We start from the raw sequence: 22272 nt of genomic DNA, 5'->3' as shown, positions 1-22272 counted from the left end.
TTCACCCATTTTTTTTTAAAAAAGCATTATGGCCATTGTAGTCCAGTGTCTGGCTCTGGAGCCACTGTGTGACACTGTGTAATGAGTGGTATCCCCATTTCTGGGAGCACTCTTTGTGTAGAGCAGTGCTGGGGAACACTGTGTAGGCTCCCATGAAGGCCAGAATGGAAAAGCATGCATGAACCTCTGCCTGAATATGCCCCAAGTCAAAAATGTGCACTAAGCTAACATGAGTGCTGATATAAATGCTCAGTAGTGACTATAGTCTAATCATACCTTGTACAAATCTGCTAATTTACCAAGTGTATTTTGTTTCAATGCTTTTAAAACTATTGATTTTAAATATTGAAATGCTGTGTTTTTGAATATTAGATTTTACTACTGGAATAAAAGTGTAATCATTTTTCCCTTTTTGAAAGTGTTCATTAGGCAATGGTGGTTGCTATAGCAACAACTAGACAGGGTTGAGTTTGACAGATCTCTGATTACAAATATGTATGGGAGCACTTCAGCTTATTTATTTTTTTCTCATTTAAAAAATTTACTACTTACTCAGAAGTCATATTATTAGCTGTTGCTCGGATACTGTCTTTTTGCTCAGCACAACTCTCCTTTTAACCATGTTTTGCAAGATAAATGAGTCACAAGTAAATGTTTCTTAATAGAATGTTCTTTTTTATTACTTTCTATGCAGATAAATAAAACCAAAAATCTTCATATTTTATCTAAAAATGTAGAAAATCTCATGTTCTCGTAAAACAAAAAAATCAGTATGAAAGTGCATTAGACAAATTCTTTCAGAAAGTAAAAGTATATTTATGTTTTGTAAAACTCTGATAACTATTTAATAGCATTGATATAATTTGATATATCATGTAGTATATTTTATGTTTATTGTTAACAGTTGTATCCTTTTTTGCTTTCAGCAATGAAATTATTCCTACATAACATTTTTCCCTCTTCTGAAAGTGAAATTATTTATGAAACTCTGGATTAGTAACAAGAAGAGAAGGAAAATGATGCCTTTCTGCCTTCAAGGGAAGCAGTGGAGTGTGTGTATTAGAAAGAGCTCTGGACTGGGGATAAGGAAGTGTGGGTGCTGTTTCCAACTCTGCTGAAATGTAAATGTTTATTAGATGAATAAGCAACCTCTTTTTATTTCAGTTTCTCAAATATTAAGTTTAGGACCTGCAGTAGATTATCTTTAGTCTCTTACTAGCTGTAAAGTTCCTCATTCCATGTAAGCAATGTCTCCTTTCTTACTGGAATCCTTGACTACCAAATGGCCAACTCAAGGGTCCTAATGGAATGCATTTGGTAAGTGTTAGTATAGTGATATTTTACCTACTTTTTATTGCTAATCTATCTCCCTCAGCTTGGAAACATTCCTTACCTAATTACACAGGAAGTCAGTGTTGGGGTAGGAGTGGAGGTCTGAGTTTTTATACCTTTTCTAATGCTCTAACATGTGAAATTAGTTTCCCTGTGTTATTTTGGTCCAAATATGAAAGATAAATTTTTCATATATTTTTATATTTCTCCTCAACTCAGTTCTTAATGTAATGAGCTATGTATTTATACATTAGTTTATCTACAGAAAATATTGCTTAAATGTTTTAAAATCATGCCACCCAATTAAACTCATGCTTGGTGGACATTTAGCACGCTTCGTTTATTCTGTGTGAAACCTCCATTCCTATAAATAACCTGCCCAGAAAAAGTTTGCAAGAACATAGCTCAATTTGAATGAGAGAGAGCTAGGCTGAGAAAAAGATGGAGAAAACAGAGGAGGACATCAGCTTATCTTGAATAAGGGTTTCTGGCATGGATTTGTCATTTTGTTTATATCAATTGCCAGAACACCAGATATAGCTATATTCAAGTTTAATTGATTTAATGGGATATTATATGGACTCATTAAAATAATATCTATGAAGAATTTTTAATGACATGGCAAATTGTACTCTGGTAACCGAGCAAACTAAAAGAAGAAATTTTTCATTAGCGTTTGATTTCAACTAAAGGGAAATAAACACAGGAACATATTAACTGAGGTTTTGCTAGATGTGAAGATTATTTTTATGAAGCTTTTTCTTTCCTGGATATTTACTTTAAAAAACAAACGTAAAAACCCAGCTAATAATTTTGGTTAAAAATTTAAAGTACACATTATGTTGTGTTTTGTTTTTGTTTTTTGTATTATTGCAAGCTGGGATTTCCCCATGCCTGTAGCCATAGAGGAATGGCTCTGTAAGATTACAATGCACAGATTCAGAGATTCAACATTCCCTGCACTTCTGAGGCCATAGCAGCAGGCCAAAGCTCATTTGTGAGGTTGAGAGTTCAGTAGCATCAGTAGTGGGAAAGGGGGTCTGAAACATCACGAGAGGCAGCAAATGCAGGGCAGAGATCCCACAACATTCTTTTATTTGTGTGCTACGTACACACTGGAGATCTTAATAGACATATCTCAGAGTAAAACGAACTGACGGTCTTTTGGGGAGGACACGCAAATACATCTTAAGCTGAATGAAAAAGATATATTGGGGGTAATCACACATCACAAATAAAAGGGGGAAATCATGCAAAGGGTGAAGTGGTCAGCTTGGTCTGGGGGAATCCGGAAGTGCTGTGTGAGTGCTCGTGCTTGGCAGGATAGAGGCAGAATTACAGAGGGAAGAGCACGCATGATAGTGCTTGAGCATGAAACGCGGTGGTGTTCTGGGAATTACATCATTTTAGTAACTTGGGCACTGAATATAAAAGGGATCAAGTACAAACGTAGTGAGCAGAGTGGCAGGAGGGAAGTCATGGCTTTTTGAGTATCTTGCTCAGTAGCTTGACCTTTGTCCTGTAATGACAGAAGCCATTAAGTGGTTTTAAAGCTGTGAATTTACATTAGATTTGCATTTTTAAAACATGACTCTGGTAATGGTTTAGGGAAGGGAGAGAGAAACAGGAGGTCTGACGGAAGTGAAGCTGTCCCGAGCTGGGGCAGGGACTAGGAATGAAGAGGAGAGCGGGGGACTGGAGAGTCACACCAAGACATGGCAAACCCAGGACCCTGCTGGGTGGGTGGTGGGAGGGAGGGGGCCTGGGAGGAGTCCTGGGGTCCCAGCGCTCGGCCGCGGGGTCCTGGGAGTTGGGATTATAGGAGGGGAAGATGGGAAATGATGACTTCCAGTTTGGCATATACTTAAAGTTAAGGCTTCTTTCTTTCCATCTCTCCTTTCCTCTTCCTTCCCTTCTGTCTCTTTCTGCCTTTCCAGCCATTACTGCTCTTCCTTCCTTCCTCCCTTCTTTCCTTCCTTTCTTTTCATTCATTTAGCCATGTACAAACGTAGTGAGCTTTAATAAACCCTCACTGTACACAGGCACACTGTATCCCAGTCACTATTCTAGGTCCATTGTAAACCAGGCCAATTTCTAGGTATCCTTAACTATGATGGGGAAAAAAGTTGTTTTTACTGCTACAACTGCTAGATGTCTCTGGCTAGGACACAGCTAGTTAGGCATAGTACCAAAACTGCTTAACTCTTTCAAATGGCATTGCATAGTGTGTTTTTACATTGGAAACACCACTAATGGTCATTTTCTTTCTAGGTAGTGCCATTATTTCTGTTGTGTTTCTGAAAGAAAATTTGAGAGCCTCAGATTTGCTAGGTAAGTCATTATTTAATTCATGCAAGTGTAGCACTGATGGATCAGGAAATAAATAATAATATCCATTAAAAATATGTGCTTTAAAAACTGGGAACAAATTTCCACAATGGATATAATCTCACTAAGAGGTGAATGTTATTCTGTCTTGGAGTTGCCATTTACTCTTTCACATGAAATACCTCCGTTTTCATTGTGCCCACTACCCATGCTATTGACCAAATTGCTGTTTTACAGAATATTATTACCATAAAATAATAGTAATACATAACTAAGTGTTAAGAAATGTCTATGAGAATAATAAAATCCGAGAAAACATCTGTTACCTAAGAGACTATTCCACTTCAAAGGAGGTGTTTGTTGATTGTTACATGAAAGTACTCCATAAAACTGAAAACCACGCAAAAAAATTAGATGTACCAATTAGCTACCTATTTTGTATTTAGCTCTTTCCAAAAGTAACATAGAACATTGTTCTTCAAAATTTTATTTAGAAACATAGCTGTTAGTGGGAAATAACAGTAGTCTTCCTGGCTGTAAGAAAGATTTCTGCTCTATAGCAAAGCCATCATATATTATCTTCTGCCTCTTGTTGGAAGTATCACTGGTGGAAAGAATTATAGATATTCATATTTTCTTCCTTGAAAAAATCCTGTCTGAATTGCTGCTGACATATGATAATGAATATGATACTTTGGGCACTTTAAGTAATGTCGACTTACTTCCAAGGAGCTCACATGTATTTAAAAAATGTGAGCTTTAAATGTGACACCAGCTTTGGTATGTTGAGCATTTGTTTTCCCTGATGGCGTTTCCCTTGAGCCTCATGTCTTAAAAGTGTTTTCACTTTTTTGTTTTCCTCCTTAGTTTGATTCTACTAATGGAGTTTTTAGTCAACTTTGTCAAATTTTTCATGCTTAAAATGTTTTTACAAATACATTCATATGTGAATTTTGCTTTTCAAATACATTATTTTTCTATACTCTCTTTTAATATATTATGGCTTATGGACTTATTTGGGAGAGTTGTATGGAATCAGAAGTAAGAAACAGCAATGCCTGAGTTTTATTAATTAAAAAAAGTAGGCCCTATGTTATTTTCCTCATTTATTAAATGTCTCAAAGAAAAATTTTATTTAATATATGTCATCTTTTGTAGTTAATTGTTGATTAATGCTTAAATTAACCTAAGGCACTTAATGACATAATACAGATGGCTATAAAGGGAGACTTACTAATTATCGTGAACGTAAGTGGTAAAATGATGATTAAATTCTATTTAAGAATTCTTGCCCTTAAATAATAAGCTGGTGATAAAATGTACACATAAACAAGTTTTTTAAAAAGCAGAATATAGTATCATAATGCCTTGAGCCTTTAGTTTAGAACAGGGTTTCTCAACCTCAGCTCTGCTGACATTTGAGGCCGGATAATTCATCATCAAGGGGCTGTCCTGAGCTATAGGGTGACTGGCAGCCTCCCTCTGGGCCTATACCCCTTGGATGCCAGTAGCACCCTCTGCCCCAGTCATGAGAACCAAAAGTAACTTTGAACATTGCCAAATGGCCTTTGGAGGACAAAATTGCCCCCAGTTGAGAACCACTAGTTTAAAATAAAGAAAGATTACTCCAGCTAGGAAGCTCAGAAAGAATTTTTTCCAACAGAGATAACATTTGAATCAGTCCTGATGACTGGATGGCCCAGGTAGGGGCCACATCCAAGCACTTGGAGCAGGGCACTCAGAGGGAGTAACACGAGAAGCGTTAACAAAGGTGCCAAAGGGAAGATAAGTTTGTATTTAATACTGTACTACAACTGCTGCCAATAAGGAAAAAAATAATTGAAAGTCGTAACTATGGAAAGGGAAGAAATAGAAGTATTAGTACGTGAAGATGATTTAATTATATACTTAGAAAACCCAAGATCAACTAAACATTGCTAAAGGCAATAAACTAACTCAACATCAAAGGATATACATTAAACTCAGGCTTATGAGTTCTAATATTGATTCAGTGTCTGCTATCAGTTGTGTGGCCACATAATATTACTTAACTTCTCTAAGCCTCAGTTTGCTGACAAATAAAGGAGACTGTTGTTAAGATCAAATTGGATAATTCATATAAGCACTTTGAGAACTGTAAAGCCCTGTTAATATACTATGTCATCATTTCTATGATCATCTTCACTCCTGAGAGGAAACACTAAAAATGTAACATAAGGAGTAGAAACCACACACACATACACACATACCAAAAAAGCAAATAGAATAAACCCTCTCTTAATTTTTGATTCTTTACTAACTTCTCTTATTTTAATAACCAGCTACCATTTATTAAATATTTACTATTTCCAGGCACTATGTTTTACATGAACTATCTCCTTTAAATGTAGGAGCAGTCCATGTACAGAACTGGTACATAGAGAGGTGCCAAAGGAAAGATAAGTTTGTATTTAATACTGGCAATATCTTGCCCAAGGCCATATAACTAGTAAGTGATGACCCAGTTTTCTAATAGTGGCAGCCTGATATAACTAGTGTAATGGCTGAGGGTGTCTCTAGTGTCAGAGATGGTGTGCAAAGTTCCTTAATCTCTTTAAGCCTCAATTTCCTCATTTTTAAACTGAAGAGAGTATTATCTACCTCATAGGATTAAATGAGTTCATGGATGTAAAACTCTTAGAACAGTACCTAGCACATAATAAGCTCTCAGGAATGTTAGCAATCATTACAGCTACTACTACAGCACTCACCTCTGCTGGTTCATCAGAGGAAACCTTGATGCAGATATATTTGTGAATTACGTTCATCTAGGTAACGTTTCCCATAATTCTGTTCAGGTATTTTTGCCTTCCTATCTTCATGCTTTCAGAGTAGGCTATATAACTCTTGTCACATTTGTTTAAAACTGTAGTTAAAAGTGATCAATTCATTTTAATCCAGTATTGCAGGAATAAGAAAGGATTTAGTTGCCTATTCTATACCCATGCCTCCAACAGCAATATTACATGATTATCATTATCTGAGATGTAACAACCCACTTCGCACATACAGAAGGACATTTTCCCAACCTCACTCAAAATAATATGTTAAGTTACATGTATTTTCTTTGGGCCTGTATGCTATTGCTTTGAGAAATTTGACTCTTTCTGTTGAAAACTAAAAATGCATTCTTTTTTCCTTCACGGGGACTAAAACAAAACAGGGACAAGAGTAGTTAGTGGTGTTTTTAAAAAAAGATTAATATACAGGCATGGTAAAAATTAAATTGTCAAAATTTGCAAAAGAAAATCATTTATTTTTCCTTCCTTCAAGCAAATGAAAGTTTGTTTTTCATGATGGAACAAATGAAGATTTTGGGGCCATGTGGAAACAAGCTGAACTAATTTATTACCAAATGTTGCTCTGTGGCTATGAAGCTTTTCACCACTAGCCGCAAAAAATGACCTCACAAAAGCTATGTCTGAAAGAAATCGCCAACTATTATTAACTCAATGACAGGTTTTGGACTGTGCTCTGATTCTTAGTGGATTAATAACTTTAAATTATTTTAATGATTATTTTTTCCTTTAAAAAAAAGCACCAGATTTCTCTCCCCTTCAATCAGCCAAAAACTATAGTATTTTCCTCTCTCTACTCCCTTAGTCATCAAAAGTACTGAATCCAATAGTCTGTGAGATCCTGGTTGATTTAAGCCCAGCTAGTGTTATCATAAAAATAAAAATTACAGTCAATTAATCAAAACTCTCCAGATACCAGTAACTTGGTTACTTCAAGACACTTATAAATGGATTCCCCAGATAGAGTCAAGGGATTACTAGTGAGATGAAGACCATCTCCTTCCTTCCTTCTCCCACACCAGAGGTCAGCCTAGTCTCAGACCGGTACCCAGAATACTAACCTAACCCAACAAACCATCAGGTCCCATTGTGGGGGTAGACTGGCTATTTTGGTTTCAAAGCTGCGTCAAGAATGGAAGACTTTCTGAGAGTAGGTCTAGGACTATTTGGATTAACTACCTTATTGAGACTTTCCAATTTAGGGCTCCTTCAGGATTTAGCTGCTGTTAAACCTGAGGAATCTGGAGAGACTGTACAGGGGAAGGCATCCCAAATGGTTTGGTGTTAAGAAGTCCAGTTAGTTATGTGACTCCTGATATCCCACAAAAGCAATAGCTGAACCCCCACTGATCAGGAGACATGCTGCAGGGACCAAGAGAATCAGACAGCAATCTTGGTTGGAGTAGGTTAGCTGAGTATTAAAAACTCTGAAGGCCACAAGAAGTCAGGTCAGGCCAGATTCTAGAAGTTAGACAACAGGCAGTTGACACTAGGCAGCATCTGCGGAGAGTGGGGATAAAGTTAAAGGAGATTTCATGCTTTACTTAAAGGGAAGGGTGGGCTGGGAAACAGGATGTCATTTGAGGAAAAATTATACAGGCAGATGTTAGAATCCAAGGCTTGCATAGGTAGGGAGCACAGCAGGTTAGAGATGGCAGTGAACAGAAGCATCAGGAATCTGATTCTAGGTTCTCTCCCTCTGGCCACTTTTATACTTCACTGTCAGTCCACAAGATCAATAGGAGACTTTTGCAACAGAATCACCTGTAGCCTCCTGACAGGCTGCAGTCTCACAGATGGATCCAGTTAAATGTCAGGCATTTACTAAAGTATAAAATATTCCTCAAAATACTTCTTTGGGATGATATGAATGGTCAAATATGTTCAGAAAAAATTGCAACCAGATCCTCCTCTAGGAGATTCACAGTGGGCACTAACACAATGAGGATCTGACGGATCTTCCGGTAAAAGGCCTTTTAAGTTTGTTTAACTCACCTCTTCCCAAATAGATTTGACAAAGCCATTTTTGATGGCAGCTGTCTTATGAAACTGGTTCCAGAGAACACCAGTTTGGAGACATTCTTCTAAAGGAACCTCAGGGCCAGTTGGGAACCCCAGAGACCACTGCCAAAAAGATTTAGTTCCTTCCATTCTGGTAGGGAGGCTGCACCCAGCCTCATGTTGTGTTCTCTATAGCTCCTGGGGTGCCACTCTCTAAGGCTACACTGTGAATGACAGCCCTGAGTTGTCCATTTATCAGTCCTGGTCCTTTATGCATTCAAGAGGTGGGAGAGTGTAATGATTAAGAATATAGACTACCTAGGTTCCAATCCAAGCTCCCCACTTAGTTGGAAAATCCCAGACAGTTTTTCCCTCTGTGACTCAATTTCCTCACATGCCAAATGTGGACAGTAGTAGTTTAATAGTATACAATATTATATGTTATGCATATTATATACTATTATAATATACATGATAGTATAGTTATTTTTCACAGGTTTGTTGTAAGGATTAAGTTATATATAAAATATTTAGAATTGTGCTTATAAGGATTAGCTATGACTCTTAACAGCTATCATCATCACATTGGAATATGATGGTGATCATAGTGTAACTCATGTAATCCATACTTGTTTATGAAATCAGTAGTTTTATGAACATAACTTTAAAAGAAATGCTTACTCTCCCTTGGCTTATGCCCTCATAGTATCCCTAGTCCGACAACTATAAAGAGCAGGGATGAGCTTGTTTACCTGTTTTGCACACAGGACAAGTGTATAGGAAAGGATTTTATTGCTATTTATGTATTGTATGAAGCTAAATCTCCAGCTCCCACCAGAGCATTGTGGATTTCTAAGTGACTTGACTTGTATTTGATGAGAAGTGTCTTTGCTGCAAGTCTGGGTGTGAGGGTGGTGAATAGAACCACCTCCCTGCATTGTGGGTGGTGTCCAGCAGTCAGTCACTGCCCCCCACCTGCAGCTTGCCCACAGCTGCCTGACTGCTCCACCACTGGTCTCTTCTAATAACCAGGTCTTGGTGCTTTTGCCCCAGGTGCCTGAGATTAGTGGTAGGAAGCAACGTGAAAGCAACATGATCCTGCTTGTGTTTTCTTCTCTGTTTTCTGTTAGTCGTTTCCTTTCTCCTGCCTTCTTTTAAGACCAGTGGGGAAAAGTTTTCACTGGTCTTAATCGGAAGATGCCTGCCAATTCTTTCCTGATCAGCCCCTCCATGCTCAAATTGGATTATTATTCCCTTAGGGACAGTCCCAGTGACAGTTCCTGATCATCCCTGGACTATAATAGTAAAGATACAATTTTGAATTCTTTCTTAAGCTTGTCTCAGACAGCCGCTGACTCTCAGCAGTCAGCACCTGTGGTGGGTCCTCTGTCACATCAGGCCTCTGGTGAGCTTTTCAACATGCACGGCTCACCAGACTGGCCTCCCGCAGAGCCCGGCTCCTGCAGTCTAGCAGGTAGGTAAGATAACTTATAACCAGAGATGAAGACTACGTCACAGAGGGATAAGTTACTTGCCTGAGCTCTTCCAGCTGGCAAGTAGCAGTGACGTCTGAGTTCCATGGGGGCTGCTGCAGCTTGGCTTAGACTTCCAGGACCCAAGTCTTGATCTGAAATTCAGTCATTTCCACAGGCAGAGAGCAACTCAGATGTCGCTTCCCCTCCTCTACTGCCTTACACTTCCAGATTCCTCCTTTGGGCAAATGGGCCCACAGAAGGTAAACCAGCAAGGTTTCTAATGCAGAAACTCTGTCTTTCAAAAGGAGTATTTGTGGTTTAACTGAACTAAAACAGCCAGAAGTGACATCTCATGCCACTTTTAGAAAAAGGTGGGATATAAATAAATTTTAAGGAAACTTATTTAAGGAACTGCTAATGACTATCTTCAGCACTCTTAAACACTTATTAAAAAGGTGCACACTTTATAAAGGAGAGAGTAAATCATAGAGAAATATAAAGGACACCAATAAACAAGCATATCTCAGGTAGCAGCCATCTAGAACTGCCTTGGTGATGGTTGGAGGTAGCTAAAATTAAGATTACTAAGGAGAAATAATGTGTGACCTACTGAGCTGCTGCGGGGCTACCTATTAACTCATAGTGATGTAAGGCTTGGATGAAATGACACATGTGATAAACTACTTGGGAAGTATAATTGCAAAAATATCAGTCGTTTTATTCATTTTTAAGGAGTTTTGAAATGCAGTGAAGATCTCCATTGGTAGAAATGGGCACAGTATGCAAATGTGTCAGCAGATAGGGAACAGGGACTATAATGGAAAGTTCAGTTAAATAACACCACCTCCATATAATGGAAATCAAGGCAGACTTAAAAAGAATGATGCTGCATTTCTGTACTGGTGTGAAGTGTTCTTCAAGATGTTCTGCTAAGTAGGAAAAAAAGCACAGTACAGAAGTGTGTATAATATGCTATCATTTATGTAAAACCAAAACTCATATACTCTCATAGACACACACATATGTGAAACATCTCTAAGAAACACAAGAACTAACAGCAGTGGTTCACTTTGAAGAGGGGGACTAGTAGGCCATAATGGTGTGAGAGAGATTTAACTTTTCCCTGATTACCCTTGTGCATCTTTTGAATTTTTTACCATTTACCTGTGTTACACATTCAATACTAAACTTAAAAAAAGATATTTAATTGACACTAGATACAGCTAGATAAAATAAATTACTGGCAGAGGTACTCAATATAAAAAGTAATTTGGATTTTCACAAAAGAAAGTTTGAACTATCTGAGACTTTTAAGTTGTATTTAAAACATTTATCTACTTTACCAAGTTTAGAAAACTTTTATTTTTAAACCCCTTTCTCCTAGGAATCTAATATTGAACAATTAACATACAACATTTTTTTTTTTTTGCAAAGGAAGGACAAGGCTGACTGATAATTTTCCCCAAGTTGTTATATACAGTTTTCATTATTTTTCTTGTATTACAATGCTTAATAAAGTATAGTGTTTTTCATTTTAAAAATTCTCATTAGAAATAACTTTTAAAATTGTATATATAATTTCTGCCTTCATAAGGTAATACAGAATAAATTGGTACATTAGAGAAAGCTCATGTTATAGCTTTTACAATACCTTGAATACTCAGCTATTGTCTAGCATGTGAAAAACCAAATGTTGTTTGTTCTCAGAAACTAGAGTTTAAAACTCTAAATCATTTGGTTAAGAAGAACAGGAAATTGGTGTCTGCAGATTGTGATATTTTATAGACAGCAAATCGGCTCAGGTTGGAGTCAGTGCTCACTGTAAGTTATATCACAGCAATGCTGACCTCAGTTGAATTATGTTTTCTAGTATGCTATCTGGAAAATGCTACATGTATCAGTTTTTCTCAGGCTGCTAATTATTAGTAAATAAGCAGTTTTTAGTGTTATTTGGAAGGGCAAGGCCTCCCTTCTCCCCTCCTTCTGTGGCTACTCCTCCCATACACATTGCTTTCCTTCATTATTTTAAGTGATGTTAAAGTGATGGCAGTCACATGTTCCCTACATAGGTTTATTATATGGTATTTTACTAAACTATCTCTGAAATTCAAGATTCTAAATTGCATTAAATAAATCTTACAGCAAAGTCAGTGTTCACTTTCATTATTTCTGCTAAAGGGACTCCATTAAATCGTAATAATTAAGATTCTCCTTTACCAAGGTTCAAAGTGTAAAATCACCCAGGTGTGTGTGTAAAGGCTCCAAAGATGAGTAAGTGCAGAAGAGATCATCAGACGACGGACCTCCCCACTCTGATGGATCTAGATCCATCTTGCACTTCCTGGTCCACGTGGAAACAAACAGCCAGCTTGGATGTGTTTTCATGTCTCCTTACGCATTTATTCTGATCTTCCCCATCTTTGGGGAGAGCTTCTCCTAAGGGTTTGGAATTCATCTGGAACAGCTGACAAAAATTAGAAGTTACGTCCTCCCCATCCATTCTGTAGCCCGTATCACCCTTTAAAGGCAGTGCTATCAAGGGACTGCATGATGCTATCTAGGGATGGTTTGATGAATTGTATTTTAATAGGGAGGGACTCTTGGCACTTTTACAAGTAATGTTCAATCTGTAGATAATGTTTGCATCAACAAAAAAGACTTAAATGTCCGTTTTCAACTTGGCTTGTCTTTCCAATTTCATTTTAAGGCATGACATTGGCATTTGCAGGAACATATTTATTGGTGAACTTTGCTCCAAATATAACTCAGTCTATCTCTGCAAGAACAGTACAGTATTACTTTGTTGGCTGGCAGTTCCTCATCTATGTGGTAAGAATTCTAAAAATTTCACTATTTCAAGAAGTATATTTTCTATATGACTGGCACATGTAGATGTTAGCGAACTAATATAATATCTTCCTCTGAGCATTAATATCTCACTAAAATATAAGTATATTTAACTAATACCAAAGTATTTGAAACACTAAATCAGCAAAAGAAGCTCTCCCATTTCCCAGGTATCCTGTCTTTGGTGGTGACCTGTCACTGGAACAATTTCTACACATTTAATCTGACAAATTCCAAAACATGTTTTATGGACAACTCAAAGTAAAAATAAACAAAACAAAAAACAAGTAAGTCCCCCAAAGCCCCTCTCTTCCCTGGTCAAAAGGAAATGCCTGCTATTAAAACAGGTAAGTTAGTGTGATCCTACTTTATACAACTGTCATTTAAAGTGTGGCAATGGCATGTGCAGGGACATGTTTATTGGTGAACTGTGCTCTAAGTGTAACTCAGGATATTAGAGCAGGAACTTCACAGTATTACATTACTGTCTGGCAGTCCCTAGACTATGTGACATATAACTCTGGCCACAGGAACACAGATGTTTGCAGTTTCCTCTATAGTCTTCCACTCTCTTCCTTTCTCTTACTCAACAAAGAAACTTTGGATTCTCTGTTAGAAAAACAGCTTTTTATATATTACACACCCTTTAATAAACTATCCTGTTTCTTTTTTACACACCACCAAAAAGTTATTCTCTTCCAATTTCTCAGCTCCTATACTCCTATCATTCATTATACTTGGGTAGCTCCCTCTCCATGAACTGCCAAATGGAATTACATTTTTTGGTTCTACTGCTGCTTAAACTTTGTGCTTATGTATTTTTTTTTTTTTTACATTTTGGCAATTTATTTATTTATTTATATTTATTTTGGTATCATTAATCTACAATTATATGAGGAACATTATGTTTACTAGACTCCCCCATCATCAAGTTCCGCCTCACATACCCCATTACAGTCACTGTCAGCGTAGTAAGATGCTATAGAATCACTACTTGTCTTCTCTGTATTGCATAGCCCTCCCCGTGTCCCTACCTACATTATGTCTACTAATAGTAATGCCCCTTTTTTTCCCCTTATCCCTCCCTTCCCACCCATCCTCCCCAGTCTCTTTCCCTTTGGTAACTGTTAGTCCGTTCTTGGGTTCTGTGTCTGCTGCTGTTTTGTTCCTTCAGTTTTTTTCTTTGTTCTTATACTCCACAGATGAGTGAAATCATTTGATACTTGTCTTTCTCCACATGGCTTATTTCACTGAGCATAATACCCTCTAGCTCCATCCATGTTGTTGCAAATGATAGAATTTGTTTTCTTCTTATGGCTGAATAATATTCCGTTGTGTATATGTACCACATCTTCTTTATCCATTCATCTACCGATGGACACTTAGGTTGCTTCCATTTCTTGACTATTGTAAATAGTGCTGCGATATACATAGGGGTGCACATGTCTTTTTCAAACTGGTCTGCTGCATTCTTAGGGTAAATTTCTAGGAGTGGAATTCCTGGGTCAAATGGTATTTCTATATTGAGTTTTTTGAGGCACTTCCATACTGCCTTCCACAATGGTTGAACTAATTTACATTCCCAGCAGCAGTGTAGAAGGGTTCCCCTTTCTCCACAACCTCGCCAACATTTGCTGTTGTTTGTCTTTTGGATGGTGGCCATCCTTACTGGTGTGAGGTGATATGTCATTGTGGTTTTAATTTGCATTTCTCTGATGATTAGCAATGTGGAGTATCTTTTTATGTGTCTTTTGGCCATCTGAATTTCTTCTTTGAAGAAGTGTCTGTTCAGATCCTGTGCCCATTTTTGAATTGGATTATTTGCTTTTTGTTTGTTGAGGTGTGTGAGCTCTTTATATATTTTGGATGTCAACCCTTTATCGGATCTGTCATTTATGAATATATTCTCCCATACTGTAGGATGCCTATTTGTTCTATTGATGGTGTCCTTTGCTGTATAGATGCTTTTTAGCTTGATATGTCCCACTTGTGCATTTTTGCTTTTGTTTCCCTTGCCCGAGGAGATATTTTCATGAAGAACTCGCTCATGTTTATGTCCAGGAGATTTTTGCCTATGTTTTTTTCTATGAGTTTTCTGTTTTCATGACTTACATTCAGGTCTTTGATCCATTTTGAATTTATTTTTGTGTATGTGATTAGACAGTGATCCAGTTTCATTTTCTTACATGTAGCTGTCCAGTTTTGCCAACACCAGCTGTTGAAGAGGCTGTCATTTCCCCATTGTATGTCCATGACTCCTTTAATGTATATTAATTGACCATATATGTTTGGGTTAGTATCTGGGGTCTCTATTCTGTTCCACTGGTCTGTGGGTCTGTTCTTGTGCCAGTACCAAATTGTCTTGATTACTATGGCTTTGTAGTAGAGCTTGAAGTTGGGAAGCGAGATCCTCCCTGCTTTATTCTTGCTTCTCAGGATTGCTTTGGCTATTCAGGGTCTTCTGTGGTTCCATATGAATTTTTGATCTATTTGTTCCACTTCATTGAAGAATGCTGTTAGTATTTTGATAGGGATAACATTGAATCTGTAGATTGCTTTAGGCAAGATGGCCATTTTGACAAAATTAATTCTTCCTAGCCAAGAGCATGGGATGAGTTTCCATTTGTTCCTGTCCTCTTTAATTTCTCTTAAGTGTGTCTTGTAGTTTTTAGGGTATAGGTCTTTCACTTCCTTGGTTATGTTTATTCCTAGGTATTTTATTCTTTTTGATACAACCATGAATAGAATTGTTTTCCTGATTTCTCTTTCTGCTAGTTCATCGTTAGTGTATAGGAAAGCAACATATTTCTGTGTATTAATTTTGTGTCCTGCAACTTTGCTGAATTCAGATACTAGTTGTAGTAATTTTGGAGTGGAGTCTTTAGGGTTTTTTATTTACAATATCATGTCATCTGCAAATAGTGACAGTTTGATTTCTTCTTTACCAATCTGGATGCCTTGTATTTCTTTGTTTTGTCTGATTGTTGTGACTAGGACCTCCAGTACTATGTTGAGTAACAGTGGGGAGAGTGCGCATCCCTGTCTTGTTCCCCAACTTAGAGGAAAAGCTTTCAGCTTCTCGCTGTTAGGTATGATGTTGTCTGTGGGTTTGTCATATATGGCCTTTATTATGTTGAGATACTTGCCCTCTATACCCATTTTGTTGAGAGTTTTTATCATGAATGGATGTTGAATTTTGTCAAATGTCTTTTCAGCATCTATGGAGATGATCATGTGATTTTTGTCCTTTTTGTTGATGTAGTGGATGATGTTGATGGATTTTCAAATGTTATACCATCCTTGCATCTCTGAGATGAATCTCACTTGATCATGGTGTATGATCCTCTTGATGTATTTTTGAATTTGATTTGCTAATATTTTGTTGAGTATTTTTGCATCTATGTTCATCAGGGGTATTGGCTGCAATTTTCTTTTTTGGTGGGGTCTTTGCCTGGTTTTGGTATTAGGGTGATGTGGACTTCATAGAATGAGTTTGGAAGTATTCCTTCCTCTTCTATTTTTTGGAAAACTTTAAGGAGAATGGGTGTCCTCTATATGTCTGGTAAAATTAAGCGGTGAATCCATATGGCTGGGGGTTTTGTTCTTGGGTAGTTTTTTGATTACTGATTCAATTTTGTTGCTGGTAATTGGTCTGTTTAGATTTTCTGTTTCTTCCTTGGTCAGTCTTGGAAGGTTGTATTTTTCTACAAGTTGTCCATTTCTTCTAGGTTTTATAGCTTGTTAGCATACAGATTTTCATAGTATTCTCTAGTAAATCATTGTATTTCTGTGCTGTCCGTTGTGATTTTTCCTTTCTCATTTCTGATTCTGTTAATGTGTGTAGATTCTCTTTTTCTCTTAATAAGTCTGGCTAGGGGCTTTACTATTTTGTTTAATTTCTCAAAGAACCAGTTCTCGGTTTCATTGATTTTTTCTATTGTTTTATTCTTCTCAATTTTATTTATTTCTTCTCTGATCTTTATTATGTCCCTCCTTCTGCTGACCTTGGGCCTCTTTTGTTCTTCTTTTTCCAGTTTCAATAATTGTGACTTTAGACTATTCATTTGGGATTGTTCTTCCTTCTTTAAATATGCCTGGATTTTTTATTCTTTTTTTGCTATATAGTTTCCTCTTAGAACTGCCTTTGCTGCATCCCACAGAAGTTGCGGCTTTGTGCTGTTGTTGTCATTTGTCTCCATATATTGCTTGATCTCTGTTTTAATTTGGTCATTGATCCATTGATTATTTAGGAGCATGTTGTTAAGCCTCCATGTGTTTGTGAGCCTTTTTGCTTTATTTGTACAATTCATTTCTAGTTTTATACCTTTGTGGTCTGAGAAGTTGGTTGGTAGAATTTCAATCTTTTTGAATTTACTGAGGCTCTGTTTGTGGCCTGGTATGTAGTCTATTCTGGAAAATGTTCCATGTGCACTTGCAAAGAATGTGTATCCTGCTGATTTTGGGTGTAAAGTTCTGTAGATGTCTGTTAGGTCCATCTGTTCTAGTGTGTTGTTCAGTGCCTCTGTGTCCTTACTTATTTTCTGTCTGGTGGATCTGTCCTTTGGAGTGAGTAGTGTGTTGAAGTCTCCTAGAACAAATGCATTGCATTCTATTTCCTCCTTTAATTCTATTAGTATTTGTTTCACATATGTCGGTGCTCCTGTATTAGGTGCATATATGTTTATAATGGTTATATCCTCTTGTTGGACTGAGCCCTTTATCATTATGTAATGTCCTTCTTTATCTTTTGTTACTTTATTTTGAAGTCTGTTTTGTCTGATACTAGTATTGCAACACCTGCTTTTTTCTCTCTGTTGTTTGCATGAAATATCTTTTTCCATCCCTTCACTTTTAGTCTGTGTATGTCTTTGGATTTGAAGTGAGTCTCTTGTAGGCTGCCTATAGATGGGTGTATCCATTCTATTACTCTATGTCTTTTGATTGGTGCATTCATTCCATTTACATTTAGAGTGATTATCAAAAGATATGTACTTATTGCCATTGTAGGTTTTGAATTCTTAGTTACCAAAGGTTCAAGGGAGCTTCTTGACTATCTATCCGTCCAACTTAATTCTCTTATTAAGCTATTATAAACACAATGTGGTGATTCTTTATTTCTCTCCCTTCTTATTCTACCTCTACCATTCTTTATATGTTAGGTGTATTATTCTGTACTCTTTTGTGTTTCGTTTGACTGCTTTTGTGAGTAGTTGATTTTATTTTTGGCCTTTAGTTAGTATTTGGTTGTTCTGCTTTCTTTGGTGTGATTTTATTTTCTCTGGTGACATTTAGCCTTAGGAGTGCTTCCATCTAGAGCATTCCTTTTAAAATATCCTGTAGAGGTGGTTTGTGGGAGGCAAATTTCCTCAACTTTTGCTTCTTTGGGAATTGTTTAGTCCCTCCTTCATATTTAAATGATAATCATGCTGGATACAGTATTCTTGGTTCAAGGCCCTTCTGTTTCATTGCATTAAATATATCATGCCATTCTCCCCTGGCCTGTAAGGTTTCTGTTGAGAAGTTTGATGATAGCCTGATGAGTTTTCGTTTTTAGGTGATCTTTTTTCTCTTTCTGGCTGCCTTTAATACTCTGTCTTTGTCTTTGATCTTTGACATTTTAATTATTATATGTCTTGATATTGTCCTCCTTGGGTGCCTTGTGTTGGGAGATCTGTGGGCTTCCATGGTCTGAGGGACTACTTCCTCTCCCAGTTTGGGGACGTTTTTAGCAATTATTTCTTCAAAGACACTTTCTAACCCTTTTTCTCTCTCTTTTTCTTCTGGTACCCCTATAATGCGTATATTGTTCCATTTGGATGGTCACACAGTTCTCTTAATATTATTTCATTCCTGGAGATCCTTTTATCTCTCTCTGCATCCGCTTCTCTGCGTTCCTGTTCTCTGATTTCTATTCCATTAACAGTCTCTTGCTCCTCATCCAGTCTGCTCTTAAGTCCTTTCAGAGATTGTTTCATTTCTGTAATCTCCCTCCTGAGTTCATCCCTTTAGCTCTTGCATATTTCTCTGCAGGTCCATCAGCATGGTTATGACCTTTATTTTGAATTATTTTTCAGGAAGATTGATTATATCTGTCTCTCCAGGCCCTTTCTCTGGGGTTGTCTGAGTGATTCTTGACTGGACCAGATTCTTCTGCCTTTTCGTGGCGATAGAGGTGGTCGTAGGCAGGTAGTGTGTGTGTCAGCTGGGAGAACAATGTCCCTTCTTGCTTGTTGCCTTGCCCTTCTCCGCTGCCTGTGTCGGTTACCCACATGCCGGGAGCAGCCTCTGGGTTATTCCCCTGAGCTGCTGTGGGCGGGCCAGACCTCGTGGTAGCCCAGAGCCCTGAGGGGAGTGGCAGACGTGCCGTGTGTGTTCTCCTGTGAGAATGGCGCCCCTTTGTGCCTTGCCCTGGCTTCCTCTGTCTGTGCTGGGCAGCTGTGCACCGGCAGCAGCCTCTGGGTCTACCCCAGATAGCTGCATGCTGGGAGGAGACTCTGGGCAGTTGCTGTGGGCGGGGCTGCTGTCCAGCTGCTCCGCTGCTGTGGCAGGGCAGTGCCGGCCGGTGGGGGGAAACAAATGGCAAACTCCTTATCACCTGGAGGGGCTTCAAAGCTGCATTTGCCACCCAGGGGATTAGGGTGCCTGAACGTCCTTAGGAATCCCAGCCTGCTGGGCTGAGTGTGCCAGGACGATTCCATCCAGCTGTGAAGCCCCTGTCCCTTTAAGACTTTCAAAAAGCATCTGCTTTTCTTTTGTCCCAGGGGAGCTGGCTGTGGGGACCCGCTCGCAGTCTCTGTTTCGGATTTTACTTTTCCATTTCTCTAATATTCAGTACACCATGCAATGTGTGTCTGTGCCCCTAGTGCAGATTACTAGGGCTGGATATTTAGCAGTCATGTGCTTCTACTCCCCCCCCCAACTCTGATTCTTTTCCTCCCACCAGTGAGCTGGGGTGGGGTGAGTGCTTGGGTCCCACTGGGTTGCGGCTTTGTATCTTACCTTTTTCATGAGATGCTGAGTTCTTGCAGATGTAGATGTAGCCTGGCTGTTATACTGTATCTTCTGCTCTCTCTGTTAGGTGTAGTTCTATTTGTTGTATTTTCAAAAATATATATGGTTTTGGGAGGAGATTTCTGCCGCCCTACTCATACTGCCATCTTGAGCCTCCTTGTGCTTATGTTTTTTATGTGGAGCATTTTCTCCAGGTCCATCTTCTCCTGGAACCTCCCACTTCCGTGGCTTTCCCAGTTTGTTTTCCTTTTCCCCTCTTTGTCTCTGATTAGTGCACCCCAGGCTCTCAGAGTGTACCTCCTCCTCTCTGCCAGCCACCCTGATCTATCCATGCTGCACACGCTTCCAGGGCTTCTCGGATGATCTCATTGCCCACCTACACCATCATCCTTTAGAAAGAATTCCAAATCCAGGCCTACATCTGCTTCCCATGCCTCTTGTGAGCTACAGATCTATGTTCTCATCTGTCTACTTATTACTCACCCCTGCCTGGGTGTCCCATACGTTCCTCAAATGTAATATTTCAAAACTGAACTCAGTATTTTCTCCCCCGTCTGTTTAGAGGCTCCCCTTGCCCCTGCCCTCTGTCACCTTTTAGGACTGGGCCTCCCGACTCAGATTAGCCTTCCTCAAGTTGGCCACACTTCATGTCTCCCCACTGCCCTGTTGCATCTTCCTACTTGTCCACTCAGCCCAGTCCTTTGCTTGCCGCAGCTTCCACCAATCGAGTCTAAGCACTAAAAGGGCTTGTTGAGTATTTTGTGGAAGTCTACACTTGAAGTCTTACCACCATGTTATTATTCTTTGTCTATAGGCAGAACGAATTCTTCATCTAGTAAGAGAAGGGTCACAGAGTCTGTGACCAAAAAATAAATAGTCTGAGTTGGAACCTTTCTGGGTTAAAGATGCACCAAGGCTTATTTCATGGAGTAAACAGCATTGTTTGATGATGACATTGTAACACCAAAGAAAACATTTTAAAAGGCCAAACTGCTTTTTATTAAACCCTGTATTTCCACAAAAAAATAACTGACATTGTTTGCATTTTGCATTTTTCCAATTCAACTCTTAATTCATTCATTCATTTATTCATGAATTCATTCAACCTATAAGACACTCAGGGTATAAAGAAGAATTCCTGGAGCAGGAATTTTATAGTTGTGGGAGAAATTCATATTTCTGTAAAATAATGAAAATATATTTAAAAGTAAATGTCACTAGAAACTATAAATAATTCCAGGTATTTAAAGCATAAAATAAACCTTTAATAAAATCACATTTGAATAACACTACTGGCAGTAGACTCAAAGGGGAATAGATCCATATTATTTTAGTTTGGAATTTAATCCATTACATGTTGATTAAAGACTCTAAAGACTCTAAAGACTCTAGAAGTTATCAATTATATACTAAGATCTTGAGCTGAAGTTTAGTTTAAGTGGGTTAAACATCTAAGTAATATTTAATTCTTGGATGTGGCAGATTCTGTACTTTTTCTACAAACCATAACTACGATGATCATTATTTCACTAATTAAGATTATTCTTTGAAGTATCATTCACCTAACTCTTTTTGTATTATACCAGGGATAAATGCAGCTAAGAATTACCTTTCAGGAAAGATCAAATAATTAATGAAATGAATAAAAATATTTTAACTCAATGTCTTACATTTCTCAAAAGGTGATTGTAAAATTTTATTACAGACTGTGTCATGCCTTTACCTGTACCAGGTGGATGTCCATTCTACCTTTAAGCTTACATGAAGTGGAAGCCTCAGAAGCAGGGCCAAGAGCCTATCCTCTGAGCTGGTTTTCTTTGGCTTGATGAGGATTTGAGAAGCCTGGTGTCATCCAGCTAGTGAAGAATGAAGTGTCCTCTGCTTACCCACTAAAACAGCCTTTCCAAACCTGTATTTACAGCTGGGTAGTCCCACCTGGTACTTGCCAAAAGGCAAAAAACGAGTGCGTTTTCACCAAGTCCAACTAGCCTGGAGAGATGCTGCATAACACGGTCCCCTCTGAGTAATTCATCATCTCTGTTAGCATGTTCAAAGCTAGAAGCCCTTTAGGAAAGAGGCAGCCTTAATTTTGTTAATCCTGCATGCCCCAGGCTTACTGCCCGTGGGGCCCTCTTCTCGAGGGCCCCCTTGTTGAGTAACTCTTAACACGGTCTGCAGAGCCCACAAGAGGAAATACGGCCTTAAGCCTCAATTACTTCATGTTCTTTGGTAGGCTTGACTGGCCGTTGTACCCACCCAGATTTTCCAACAGACTATTCAGATTGAAACCTCTTTTGTGAACATGGAACCTGCCACAAAATAACCTGCCTGGTGCTCATTTTCTCTCCCCCAGACAAAAAAATTAAATGAGCAGAAGCAGAGGCTGAACCTGTCATTTGATGCAATCCTATACCCAAAGCTGATTATTAAGTCAGCCTTTC

At 38.3% G+C, this 22272-nt stretch overlaps 1 protein-coding gene across 14 annotated transcripts in view; it reads left to right on the top strand.

Moving 5' to 3' along the window:
* The window catches only part of NIPAL2 (NIPA like domain containing 2), a 67461-nt gene that overhangs the window by 26623 nt on the left and 18566 nt on the right, over positions 1-22272 (top strand). For 5 of the 14 annotated variants that reach the window (XM_073229865.1, XM_073229873.1, XM_073229874.1 and 2 more), the window contains 2 exons: positions 3604-3663; positions 12681-12802. The exons of 3 other annotated variants lie outside the window; for them this stretch is intronic. In XM_073229865.1, coding sequence (XP_073085966.1) covers positions 3604-3663; positions 12681-12802 — 182 coding nt within the window. 6 more of the 14 variants (XM_073229869.1, XM_073229871.1, XM_073229870.1 and 3 more) reach the window with 5 other exon arrangements.

This window comes from Manis javanica, chromosome 2 (assembly GCF_040802235.1).
Source record: "Manis javanica isolate MJ-LG chromosome 2, MJ_LKY, whole genome shotgun sequence".
NCBI lineage: Eukaryota > Metazoa > Chordata > Mammalia > Pholidota > Manidae > Manis > Manis javanica.
The sequence above is the reverse complement of the archived record's forward strand: the minus strand, read 5'-3'. Positions and strand labels throughout refer to the sequence as shown.